The 13,072-nt window shown below is 44.5% G+C and overlaps 2 protein-coding genes across 6 annotated transcripts in view; one reads left to right on the top strand and one right to left on the bottom strand.

The window, feature by feature from the left end:
• mon2 (MON2 homolog, regulator of endosome-to-Golgi trafficking) overlaps nucleotides 1–2,481 on the top strand; it is a 28,584-nt gene extending 26,103 nt beyond the window's left edge. For all 4 annotated transcript variants that reach the window (XM_076141956.1, XM_076141957.1, XM_076141959.1 and 1 more), the window contains 3 exons: nucleotides 234–441; nucleotides 1,201–1,283; nucleotides 1,687–2,481. In XM_076141956.1, the coding sequence (XP_075998071.1) occupies nucleotides 234–441; nucleotides 1,201–1,283; nucleotides 1,687–1,850 (455 nt within the window). In that variant the 3' untranslated portion in view covers nucleotides 1,851–2,481. The remainder of the gene's footprint in view (nucleotides 1–233; nucleotides 442–1,200; nucleotides 1,284–1,686) is intronic.
• A 6,539-nt stretch (nucleotides 2,482–9,020) lies between these two features.
• The window catches only part of ppm1h (protein phosphatase, Mg2+/Mn2+ dependent, 1H), a 22,613-nt gene continuing 18,561 nt past the window's right edge, over nucleotides 9,021–13,072 (bottom strand). For both annotated transcript variants that reach the window (XM_076141905.1, XM_076141906.1), the window contains exons 9-10: nucleotides 11,186–11,337; nucleotides 9,021–10,831 (exon numbers count right to left, since the gene is read on the bottom strand). In XM_076141905.1, the coding sequence (XP_075998020.1) occupies nucleotides 10,684–10,831; nucleotides 11,186–11,337 (300 nt within the window). In that variant the 3' untranslated portion in view covers nucleotides 9,021–10,683. The remainder of the gene's footprint in view (nucleotides 10,832–11,185; nucleotides 11,338–13,072) is intronic.

Raw genomic sequence — 13,072 nt, 5'->3', positions numbered from 1 at the left:
GGATTTAAAATGAAGAACAAAGTCTAAGTTAAATAGGTGCTGTGGGAATTTCACCATAATCTTTAAATTCTTGTATTCTTTGCGATGGACCCCCTGTGATCCGTCACTAACAATGCCTCCTGTCCAAAGGCTCTAGTGTTGAGTAATCTGTCCATTCATTATTAATCACGCCCGGGGAGATGTCAGCTAAATGTCAGATGTTAATAAAAAAAAATTGGCCTATCCCTCAACAGAGGCAGAGATCGATGTTCGGATGCGAGAGGAATTCTCCAAAGTCTGCTTCGAGACGCTGCTGCAGTTCTCCTTCAGCAACAAAGTGTCCACCCCGCAGGAGGGCTACATCTCCCGTATGGCTCTCTCCGTGCTCCTCAAGAGGTCCCAGGATGTCCTTCAACGCTACGTAGAGGATGAAAGGTTGAGTGGACGCTGCCCCCTGCCCAGGTGATTACTGCTACATGCCCAGATGTGGTAGAACATAGCTGGCTGTATCATGCGGCTCATGCTTTTGTTGGCAGTTCCTTAATGCACTGTACAGTACATTTACAGAGACATTAAGCAGTGGAAAAGCCAGGGACCCTTCTAACCACTGGTGTCATCTTTGTTGTTTTTCTGTTTCTTAACTGACACAGAACCGCTGTGCTTGTCCACAGTTACTCAGTGGCACTCCATTTTACGGTTGGGTGTTGCACTAAATTGCGCAATACTTTTTTCTTTTCGAGACGAGATGAAATTTTAATGATCCCTGTGGGGAAATTACACCAGTGGCAAAGTGATAAATGGAGCAGATCAAAATAACAGATGACTATGACATCAGCATGAATGGAGAAAGAGGGGGGGTTGGGAGTGCATAAAAGTATATAAACAACAGTTTCAACACGGGTACACGGTTGTTAAATGGGCCGTGTGAATACAAACTTTTCTGTTTTTTCTGAGCAGATTAAATTTCCTGCTTCAGAACAGACTGATTAACTCGGACATGTGGAGAAATGGTGTGGTCTGCTAGGGTATAAATAACATCTTTAATGACCCTGAGCCACATTTAAGCCACCGGTTGTTAGTTTGAATAGTCAATTCAGGGATTCTTTCATTTTTTTACCAATGAGAACTTCCTGCCAATAGGGTGAATCCGAATCTGACCAGAAGAGATCTCACTTTCAGGCTTTTCCAGTGTGTCTACTAATCATCGTTTGTGTTCTTTAGGCAACAAGTGACAGAGATTATCTTCGTCTTGAAAGCTATCAGCACTTTGATGGACTCCCTTAAAAAGACGCAGCCCGAAAACGGTGAGTTCCAGACGGTGTCGAGGATTAAACAGATCCTGGAGAGCGGCGAGGCAAAGGAAAGACATACAGCAATGCCACCATAGCTATTATCTATTCATTTCAGATAAATGTGTCAAGAGTACAATTGGGACTGTTTCTCAAATTAATTTTATCTCCAATCTGAGTGAAACTTTTTATGTCCTCAGCAAAGTCATTTAGAAGAGCAGATTCCCCCTGAATCACAAAAGATTGAAGTGAGACGTGCTGGTATTTGCATTATATCAGACACAGAACTCATTTCCATACACCCGTGGGAATTTCATCAAGGAAATTATTTTCTCTGATTGCTTTCTACCACAACTCATATTATCTTCTTCTCTTCTCTTCCCGTCCCTTCCCCCTCTCCTCTGTGCTTCCCTTGCAGTGGATGGAAACACATGGGGTCAGGTGATCGCCCTGTACCCCACGCTGGTGGAGTGCATCACATGCTCATCATCTGAGGTGAGCTCTGCCCTGAAGGAGGCCCTGGGACCCTTTAAAGACTTTATGCAGCCCCCTGTGTCCAGAGTCCAGAACGGAGAGTCCTGACCGGATTCACTCTCGGCGTTGCTCTTCTTCTTCTTCTTTTTTTTTATAATGAAGAAAATGTTGAATGTCTGTTTCTTGATCCTCACGCTTAGACAAAGTGGACACACATGAACTCAGCGTGAGCCTCGTCTACAGTAAGAGACAGTAACCCATGGTAACTGGAGGCGCGGCGAGGCCCGTTCTGGCCACGCCGACGACCCCAGACCTTCATACGCATCATTGTATGCTTCTCATGTGAGCTAACACCTCTGCCCCCCTCCTCCATTCTCATACAGACTGGCTCCACACTTAAGTTAACTACAGAGATTTAAAAGAAGAAAAAAAAATGGCAATGTTGCCTCTGGGTTTATTTTGTTTTATTCTCCCAATGAGGCGAGTTGTTGTACAGTGTGCAGTGATAGTGTTAATGATGTAATTAAGAAAAAAAAAATGCAAAAAACTCTGGCTTTATTGATCTTAAAAAATGAACCCACTTAGACTTTTGCAACATTTTCAACAGTGAGGATTTTAATCATGAAACCGAAAATCTTACTGTAACATTCCATGTCATCTTTAGCCAGCCATCTGAGAAAGGGATGTACCTGTCTAAAATAAATGGGACAGTCCTGACAACTCGGTGCTGTGTGCTCAATTTTAACCTATGCCAAACTTCCTTACTGTGTCACGAGTACAGCTAATTTTCTTCCTCTTATCTCTTTCTTACATATCAATATCAGGATTTTCTAAATTTGTTATGGTGTTTATGAGGCGATGAGATCTTACGTCATCCACTCCAGTGAGCCGCTGCTTGGTGAACGGTACGAAACACACTGTGGTAGAACTACAATTTTTCCTGTAGGGAGTGGCTATGTTTGTACTATTTGATGTACGTATATCATCATATCTTCATCGCTTGGAATGTTCCATCAACATTTCCTCTCATTGAAGTGATATTGATATGGGGGGGGGGGGTCCCCCTAATAAAATCTGCAAACATTTCCCTGTAGGCTAAATCTAAATAAAATACCCCTTCTCTCACAGACACACACCTCCATTAGTCCTGTCTGTGATGGTTCATTGTAGCAAATTATTTACATTGAGGGCTTTTCTCTTTTCATCCATAAGGCTTCTTTACCTCAAAGTAAGCAAAGGTAATTGATTGAATGATTGATGTTGACTGCGGCATCGCACATAGAAGACGAGTGGTGTCTCGCTCTTCCTTCTCTGTATGAGTAACAGTCTGACAAATAGCCAATTTACACCTCTCTCAAGCAATAAATGTTAATTCTGTCTCGGACACAAACCTTCCCATCCTCCAAGCAGAATGAGAACACCTACAGGCCAAGACACTGCTGAGTTCTGCCCAGTGGAGGTCACTCTCCTGTGTTGTGCCGTACATCTGTATGTATCTGTACACTCCTCTCACACTGAATTACATGCACAGTGCTACTTGTGCTGACGGAATGCCCTCTTTTGAATGTACTAGGAACAGTCGTTAGGTGTGAAAAACACTACTTATTACTTTGGCTTTCATGCTTTCAAGTACTTCTTCCTTCTTCCATGCATTAAAATAATCCTGCCTCTTTGTGCTGGCAGAATGTTGACTGGAAGAAGGCCAAAAGGAATTGTTATTAATAACTAATTACCCAAGTGAAACTGCCTGACGGCGCCTGATGAATCTGCCTGTAACACCGCAATATGTCTCAACTACATCCACAAAGAATGACATTTATGAAGGGACCGTACTGAAATTTGTATCCAGAAGTCCACACTGTGAGAACAAACCTTCCCTTTTGTTGCAGACTTGTTTGTTTAAGATACTGTGCAGGTGCTGATGCTAATCCTGAAATCATCCATATTTAAGAGAACTCTATGCATCTCTATGCTCGTAACAGGGCTGTGTGACACATTGTTCACTATAGAGCGCTTTCACTGAGGACACGAGACAGGATGAATCAGTGTTTGCCGTGTAGATCACATGACCTGTCCACCGCAGCTGGTGCTCAGTGTTGGTTTGGGGTGTTTTGATAGTGTAAAGTGCAGTGGATCAGTATTTTTTATCAAGCCTTTGTTACAAATCTTTATTCATTCATTGCTGTGGGCTTTTTGGAAAGATAACAATATATTGATGGACTTGACATGCGTTTGAAAAGCTACAGACAGAAATTGAACATAATTGGTTGCATTGTCAGTCTCTGTGCCAGATTCTCTGCTACGCTGACCTGAAAAAACTTTAGCAAAAAACTTTAAATCCAACGCCTGTGGCTCTTAATCGCCTATTGTCTTGGTGTTTTAATCAAGCTCTTAATTAATCTCCGAGCCCAAATGGCAGAGAATTTGAAGTGATGTTGTAACAACAATGTGAGTAGCTGTCTCTGCTCCCAAACCCACAGCGCCGCTTTGATCTGGGATGTGAATGGCCCCCCCTCTGCGAAGGTCACCAATTTGAAAGCAGAACTGCCAGCCGTTGAAGGGCTTATTAGGGATCTGCCAGGTGCCAACTTAACGTGTGTGCCAAACAACTCCATCCAAAGCTGTTTGTTTACTCCGGCAACCCTGAGGATAATCATCCATTTTATCTCTGCTCTGGAAATGGCTCCTGGCTATGTCGACTGCCTTCTCTTTAAATATGCTTGTGTTTCTTCACCTCTTCTTGTTATTGCACGTAGCAAACTCCAGAAACACTTCCCGTCCTCACTACTATGGTCTAAACACTCTAATTTATATTCACAAAGTTTAAATAGATCTAAATGACAAACATCAACATTCTAATAATCACTAACATTAACGTTACCTAGTTTAAACGGACAAATTGAACTTGATCTATTGGCACGACGACGTTTACTAAACATTCCAGTTCCGCTTGATAATCAGCTTATACAGCAGGGAGGAAGCCCGCCCCTGGAATCGCTCATCTGTGTGCGCCCCTGTTGATTCACGACCTCCTGGAGATGAGCGTCCAACCTTTTATACACCCAGCTGCTCTTCACTTCACCCTCCCTGTATGTAACATGGAAATAAAAAAACAAACCGTTAACATCTTCCCACTCCTTTGCCTTTAACTTACATTTTCATTGTTTGTATAACTATTTATGTTACCAACTTTGAAGTGAAGTGAAATGAAGTTAACACACATACGATTTTGATCATCTTCGCATTTTTTCCTATAAAATTGTGCGGCAAAAATGGGAAAATGATGCGGTAATTATGCAGCAAGAATTTCCACTCAAAAAGCCTGAAATGCTGCTGTCCACCGTTTGCGCTCATCCGAGGGCCGTTAGAGGTCCCCGAACCTCACTTTGAGAAACCACCGTGTGGGTCATATGAGGGAAAGAGCCGTGGGCTGTGTCTGCGCCGAAGAAAGAAAAGAGGCGGAGGAGGAGGAGAAAGAAGAGGAGGAGGAGGAGGAGGAGAAGAAGGGGGGGAGAGCTCGGTGCCCGGTCTGCTTGGGCGGGGTTTCCCTCGTATTTCAAGCCCGCACAGAGGAGCAGAGGAGCCGGAGAGGACGGAGCGTTCCTGCCTGTGGGAATGTGGCTGTGCGGCGGGGAAGCAAACCCGTCTCCAGAGTTTGACGGTGGTTTTTGTTCTTCTTTTTTCTTGACGCAGTTTTTGACGTTTCTTCTTCTTGTTTGCCGGTATTTTGTTGTGACCACGTACTGGCTGAGGTAGTAGTTTGTGCTGTTGGTTGGGTTGTGACTCTGCCCGCTATGGAGATGACTGCGCAAGCTACTGCCTTGCCAGTGCTGGTGTCTGCTTCAGGAAAAATCGGGAGAAAAAAAAACGCCTTTTTTTAAAACATCCAGGTAACAAACAACGCCAGCTTTTTTGGAGGAACGACGAGGAGCTTATTCACATTATTTAAATTGAGAATGTGACTTGTTTAATTTTTTGTTCATATTTTATTTTTTTTGTCTCGCTTCTAGCTGAAGTTGGAACTGTATCGTCTCATCCAATAAAATGGAGCATGATCGGGAAAAAGACTGTTGTGTGATTGAGAGACTTAATAATCCACGTTTATCAAGACCTAATATCTTATTCGGGAGTGCAACCTTTGATAAATAATCAATATTTTTGTACGATTTTGTTATTTTTGCTGTGCACGTTTTACACATAGACAGACGCATATTAAGTGAGTCGATATGTGCTGGATATGGATTTGCATAGTTTCCTGCACCTCAGGCGGTGTAGGTTGTGTAGGAAGCATGTAGGTCAATAGTACTGTTGCTATGAAGAGACGAGTGACGTGGCTCTGCTGCCCACTGAGGTGTCCTACCACACATCTGCTCTCTTTGTTGATAAAGGCAGATCATGTGCTGCTGTAACACCTCAGACATGCGGGGCAGAGCAGCAGAGCCACAGCCTGCAGGGGCCGTGCACTGCATTGCTACCGCTCACCTAATAATCTGAGTATTAGAGTCAATCTTTAAACTACACAATCCACATGATCCACACACACACATACGAAAAGAGAGAGAGAGGCGTTTTAACAGCAGTGTCCTCAGTGAGGTCTTGGGAGTGAGCCGCTGATGTGGGTCATGCAATAGAGTGTTAACCTCTGTGTTCGTCCCAACTTCAGCATCTGGCTGCTGTGTTTCACATTAATATGACGGTCAGGGGGTCTCATGATGGGGGGTTGGGGACCGGAATGGATAATGAGGTTCGATTGGCTGCAGGGAGCAGGCAGCTCCCGGTCGATGAAATCGTGCACAGACTGCAGTCTTGAGTTCAGACTCCAGCTCAGATGAGCGAGAGCACGTTGGTTACAGACTGACTGAAGACTGAATCCTGCCTTTGACCTTCCCTAGAAGACTTGCATGAAATATTGATGAGTTCACACTTGATAGCATGTTAAGGGTGCAGCAGGCGGGGAGGAGACGTGTTCATCCTGGGCCGCATCTCTGACCACCCAGATGACTGGAGGAGGCTACAGAAGACACTGATCCAAAGTAATCCTGTGTCTGTTGGCATTGTGTAGTGTTGTACGGTGACAAACAATTCCAATCAGGACCTGTGCTCGTTGCCAAAGTGTTAAGTTAGTGATGCAGGACCACGCAGAGTAATTATACTGCCTGGAGAACATATTAAAATGAGTGCCTGTCTCATGTGAGAAATATAATTCAGACTCCAGGGCAAAACCCAAACATAATTTATCATATCTTGACTGTAGAGGGAGTCAGCCAATGGACCAGTGAGCAGCGGGAATTAGAAGTAATGGGGGGAGAGGGCGGCCCGCAGCCCGTCCAGACAGTCCAGACCGTCATCCATCTAGGCTCCGGCGAGGCTCCCATTTGAGCTGAGGTGCCGATATATCATGCGTCAGGCTGCTGAAGCCTCGAGACGGTAAATTACAGCCTCAAATGGCTATGGCAGCTGCCACAGTGGAAGCAGCCTCACCTTCCTCCTGATGTACCGGCCGGTTGACCCTCATGTGTGGCGTGTACACTCACACTGCCACTGTACAACATAGAGGAGGAAGAGTGTACGCTGCTGTGTGAGAGGTGATGTGATTTATTTAAGGATGCGCCCCGCAAATCAAACTCATTTTCTAATTGAGGACATTCAGCGAGGGCTGTTCGTTGTCTTTCAGACTCCACTGGCACAGCGTGATCTTGGTATCCAGTGTTGCAATGCAGTGAGCTAGATCGTCATCTCTTCAGTGTGAGCGATGAGTATCACACAGTAAGCCCACTCAGCATCTCCCTCCGATCTATCCACGGGTGGGGTGGGAGTGCTGTGACCTTGGAAAAACAAGCCACCCACAGGAATGACTGTGTCATCATTGCCGTCATCCAATCTGGACCACACACACACACACACACGCACGTATACACACACACACATGTGAAGAGAGTAGGAGTAGAGTGCCAGATCAGTGCTGGCCTGACTGGAGGAGGATGCAGTGCTGGCCTATGGGGACCAGATGGCTCTCCAGCTCCTGCAGAGGACCTGGGAGTGTGAGACTCCTACGCCAGCACTTTATGATCCTCTTTGTGTATACATGCACACGCTTAAATGTGTGTGTCTGTGTGTCAGTGTGTGTGTGTGTGTGTGGAGGGGGGTTATGATATCATACCTTAATCCCCCACCTGTAGATAGGATAACATGAATAGAAGCTTTTCAGCCATGGAAGTGATAAGTTACAATAAGATTCTTATACAGTAGATAAATATAAACCTTCCTTGCCTCCTCCATCCTCTCTATGCTTCAGCTTCAGTGCAGTCAGGTCTTATTTTGTGTATTTTGTGGCATTTATAGAGCTGTTAGTAATATATTTGAATTACACAGGACTTCATTTGTGTACTTTTCTATGATTGTATTACATTTATTTGCAACTGTGCCGTTCTGCATTGTTGTAAATTGGTCACAGTATTAACTCAATTTCCCAATTGCCTCAGAAATAAGACAAATAAAAACATTCTGTCCCAATCTCTTGTTGCTTTGGTCATCGGTATACCGCGTTTCTTAGTATTGATCGCTTATATTTCTGATATGTCCTATCCCACAATTCCAGCTCCTGTAATATCAGATTGTTTTCTTTCACTATGCAGATATAAATGGCTGATAAATGGGAGTCAAACCAGGCACAATATGGTTTACTGACGCGGAGTGAAACCTGCCACACCTTCAATCTGTTCCCTCTCCTGCAGGTGTTTCATTAGCACTGCTTCCATGTAGTTAGCGTGTGAGATATGTAGAGGATCAATGTTTTAAGGTGGTTTCACACACAAATCTGAACATTTGCTATTCACAAAGTAAGGTAAGATTTCTTTTAGCACCCAACTCTCACGTCTACAGCCTAGTGCCTTGCTCAAAAGCAAAGGCAGAAGCATTAACCTAACATCTGCACGTCTTTTAATTCGATTTATTCACAAATACAGATTTTAAAATGAGGGACAAGTTGAAACGGGGACGTGCATTTTCATATTTTTTTTTTTTTTTCGAAGTGCCTGAGTCGTCTCATCGCTTGGGAGGAATGCGTTCTTCGTCATCAAATTACGCCTCTCACAGCAGCCTCCACCGCCACATCTTCTGCTGTCAGGCTATTCTGTGAACCAATACCCTTCATCCACATATTGCTTTGGGATTCACTTGACACAGTTAAAGTGAGAGTGATGATGGCGAGTGAGGGATAGCTTCATCCCAACAACCAGCACTACAGAAAACATCCATGCAGGGATTTAAGGAACAATGCAAGCTGAACTTTTTTTTTAATGGGAAATATTGTTACAAGCCAAATATGAACCATAACTGATTGGAAATGAAATGGAATGCAGCCCAGTTGCTTTTCCAGTCAACTATTAAATTAATATACAGACTTAAGACACAACATACACATGTATAAACCCATTCTGCTAAAGAAGACAAATCAAAAATGGTCCTTTTTTAATGTACAAATGACATCTTTTGGTTGCAGTAACGTGTACACCACTTATCATAGTAATAAAGGAGAATTGTCACGAAGCATCGACTTTAAATGGATTTAGACTTTTACATTTAATTCCCGTGTTTGTGTTTGTGTAACTTGAGCCACAGATGGACACATTTTACACCAAATTGAACTAAATTGAACTAAATTGTGACTGAATCTGCAAAGAAAATGTAGAGACACACAACAAACAGATGTCAGTTCTGTACTATAACTGTCTCTGTCACTTACTCACTTACTTCTATCATCAATCTTGTAGAAGTTTGACAGGAGAAAGGATTTATCTCTTGATTGGACAATTATCCAACTTAAGAACGTCTAATGTGTTTTTGAGTGTAAATTAGATACGCTGCATATAGCACTTTGTACTTTACATCCTTTAAAAGATGTTTAGAAAGTACATAATGCATCTTGCATCTGAACTGGACTTTAAGAGGAATGGCACCCAACGCAACGAAGACAGCGACGATGTAGAATAAAAAGAATTAAAGCAAGAAAACAATGAGGTAGATAACAAAATGCAACACACTTGATTCTTCTTCTTCTTCTTCTTCCTGTATGGGAGTGTAGGGTTGTCTATACGCTGAGCTACAGGGTCACATTTAGCTGACGGGGGGAATCTCGGCGGTGCCTTTTGCGTTTTAGCGCGCCGTTTGCCAAAAATGAATCAATAATAATAATAATGTTTCTCCGTCTTCTAAGTAAGCAGTTTTCCGGGTTAGTCTGGAGCGTATCGTCTGGAGCGTATCATATGGAGCGCGAGATAACAGAAATAGAAACTACAGCTTTAGGAAGAAACCGGCTGACATGGTGTCTGGTGGAGATCTTGTGATTTGTGACTAGACGACGGCTGATTGTGCTAAATGGAAAAATGCAAAAAGATATATGGAACAGAAGCGGAATGATTCATATCTATACAATCCATACATCATCAGGGTTAGTTTATACACTGTACATGTTAAACAATTACCAAGCATTGTACGTTTAGGGGAGTATTTACATGTTCACATTTATAAATATTGAGCATTAAATTAAAGTCACGGCGATCCTGAGATGCGTAAATCAACTTGGTGAGTCTCTTCTCTCACTGCTTTCGCTCCATAGCAAAGTTCCAAGATGGCTTCTTCAGGGAAATACAGACTACCAATTAAAAAAAAGGATGGAATTTTCTTTTCTCTTCTATAAAAAAAAGGATTGGATGGGAGTGAAGATCGTAGCGATGATCTTCCACGATGGAAAACTGGACAGGATTTGCGGTTTCTGACCCGAAACCGCGTGGTTTCTTCACCAAAGGTTGACGTTGACATTTAAGCACTTCAAAGATGAGGTGGGGGTGGAGGGGGGGCGGGGGTAGGGGGGGCTGCAGAGGTGACGTCGGGTTGTCAAGGCAGGTGGGACCGGAGCGTCTGGAGGTGGTCCAAGGCTCGGCTACTTTGGCCTGTTGCCGTACATTAAGGGAATGATGTAGACGGAAATGTCATCTCCGGAGCCTAATCTGTCGTTGGAAATCCTCCAGCCTCGATCCTTCAGCACCCCTCGGGCTCTCATTACAAGGTCCTGAGCCGCCATCGTGTACCTGGCGGATCAGAAAGCGATCGTAAAAAAAAAAAAAAAGGTAAAGTCACAACAATGACAAACACCAGAGACTTTGATCTCTAAGCTAATGAAGACCTGAGTAACAGTTTACAGCCGTGTGTGGTGAACTTCTGAGGAGAAGCTCACAGCTTCTACCAGCAGGGAACTCTGAGTCAAAGCTCCGTGCTGGGTCGCCATGACATCTGAGGATGACTTATTTAAATGTTTGGAAATTTGCATAATTACAAAAAGATAACAATGTTTATCCTCTACAAATACAGACGGGGGTTGAGAGGAAGTTCAGCTCGGGGCCGGCGGCTGCAGCAGCTGCGCTCCGGGCAAAAGCAAAACCTGCCTGTGCTGGTCGTCGGGATCGCAGTTGGCCAGGAAACAGGTGACTGCCTCGGATACTTCCTGGTTGGAGAGGACGTCCCACAGACCGTCGGTCCCCATCACCAGCACGTCGTCTGCTCCGTGCTCGCACTGAGTAAGCGGGTAAACTCTGACCTGGCGGAGGAAAAGGAGGAAGAGTCAGAGAAGAGTAGAAACACATGCTGGGATCACCTCTGTGCTGCTAAACAGTTTGTGTATCTCCTCTGCTCAACACGCTCATCCCACATAAAGGGACTCATCGTTTCCTTCCACAATATAAAGCTTCTCCCTAATGGACTGTAGATATGTTCTCTTAAAGCTGAGCCGCGTTTACCCTCTGCAGGAGGACGTGGTGTGTACGCAGATAAGGAGAAACGCATGTTAAAGTGATATACAGGCCTAGGTATACATGAAATCCATATGGTGACGCAATCGTGAGGTAGTAGTCGAGTGGGTAGAGCTTCCGCTTAAGAACCGGAGGGTTGCCGGTTCGAGTCCCTGCCGAGGTGCCCCTGAGCAAGGCACCGAACCCTCAATTGCTCCCCCCCTCTGCGAAGGGTGGTAATAAATGTAATGTAAGTCGCTTTGGATAAAAGCGTCTGCCAAATGATCGTAATGTAATGTAATGTAATGTGAAATCTGCCTGTTTGCTGGAGATGAGAACTTTCCCAAGAAGCAACTAGAACACACGACCGAACCACCTGATGACCTGTCGACTGAGACCCAATCAGAACCCAGGAAGATAACAAGAACATTGGATTTCATCAACCCAGATTGCATTTTTTGGTCCTTGCTGTAAAGGGGGTCTGAGCCAATCCTCAGCTGAAATGACCCTTCAGGTGTTTTGCCACCTCGCCGGGTCTCTCCAGCCTCAATCTAACAAAGTGCACTCGCACAAAAACAGCTTTAGTTTGGGTCGATTCACACTATTCCTGTGCTGGCGTGGAGGAGTTAAATGAACCGGAGCGTGGCCCCACCAGGGCTGCAGGGAGCTGAACCTGGGGGGCGGGGGGGCGCCGTCCGTGTGACCTCGGTGCCCGCAGAGGCAGCTGTGAGGGAATCAAAATGATGAGCCTCCGTCTCCTCCTGCTCCTCTTCCTCCGTGTTGTGGTAAAAACCTGTGATTTAAGGCGGCTCGTCGGGGAGAGAGGCTGTAAATCTCCAGGTTGGAGCGGCTCGCCAAGAGGCATCGCCGCTAGAATTCATTTTCGACGCGGAGATGCCGACATCATCACAGTATCTCTCTCGGGGAAGAATGTGACCACCGCTGCCTTTTATCTGTCCCGACACCCAATCACAGGTAGAGCTTTGTCATTTTCTAAGAGCCGCTGCTGCTGAAATTACACTCCAATACGCTTAAAGTGCAACTTCTGCCGCGTGCTTCATTTGTTCCACGTATCATTATTTTTATCATCCTACTCTTCCTCTTTCGCCTTTTTTAAAATTAGAATCTAAATGTAACACATGGATTTCACGAGCTTTGCAGGGATTCTCTTAGTCTCACACACACATTTTTGCTCATTAAATTGGCTGCTTCTGCTGTTTCAGGGAGGCCCGGTAATGTTCTCTATCTCACACAGATCTTACACGCGCTAATATCGGCTTCACAATGTATAAGAAATAACAGCCAGAGCAAGCATCTCTGTGGAAAAAAAAAAAAAAAAAATCTAGGATGAAATTCTACATCAAAAAGAAGGAGCTGAAGCTTGAACTATAACTGAACTCGAAAGGGCAATGAATTAAAGATCAAGAGAACGAGCAGGCTTCGTGACTGCCGCAGTGGTGGGGTTTGTGCAGCACACACACACACACACACACACACACACACACACACACACACACACACACACACACACACACACACACACAC

The sequence above is a fragment of the Genypterus blacodes genome, unplaced genomic scaffold, assembly GCF_046128005.1.
Source record: "Genypterus blacodes isolate CSIRO-AG114 ecotype Tasmania unplaced genomic scaffold, CSIRO-AGI_Gbla_v1 ptg000021l_1, whole genome shotgun sequence".
Lineage (NCBI taxonomy): Eukaryota > Metazoa > Chordata > Actinopteri > Ophidiiformes > Ophidiidae > Genypterus > Genypterus blacodes.
Note: the sequence above shows the minus strand (reverse complement) of the source record. Positions and strands in the feature narration are given on the sequence as shown.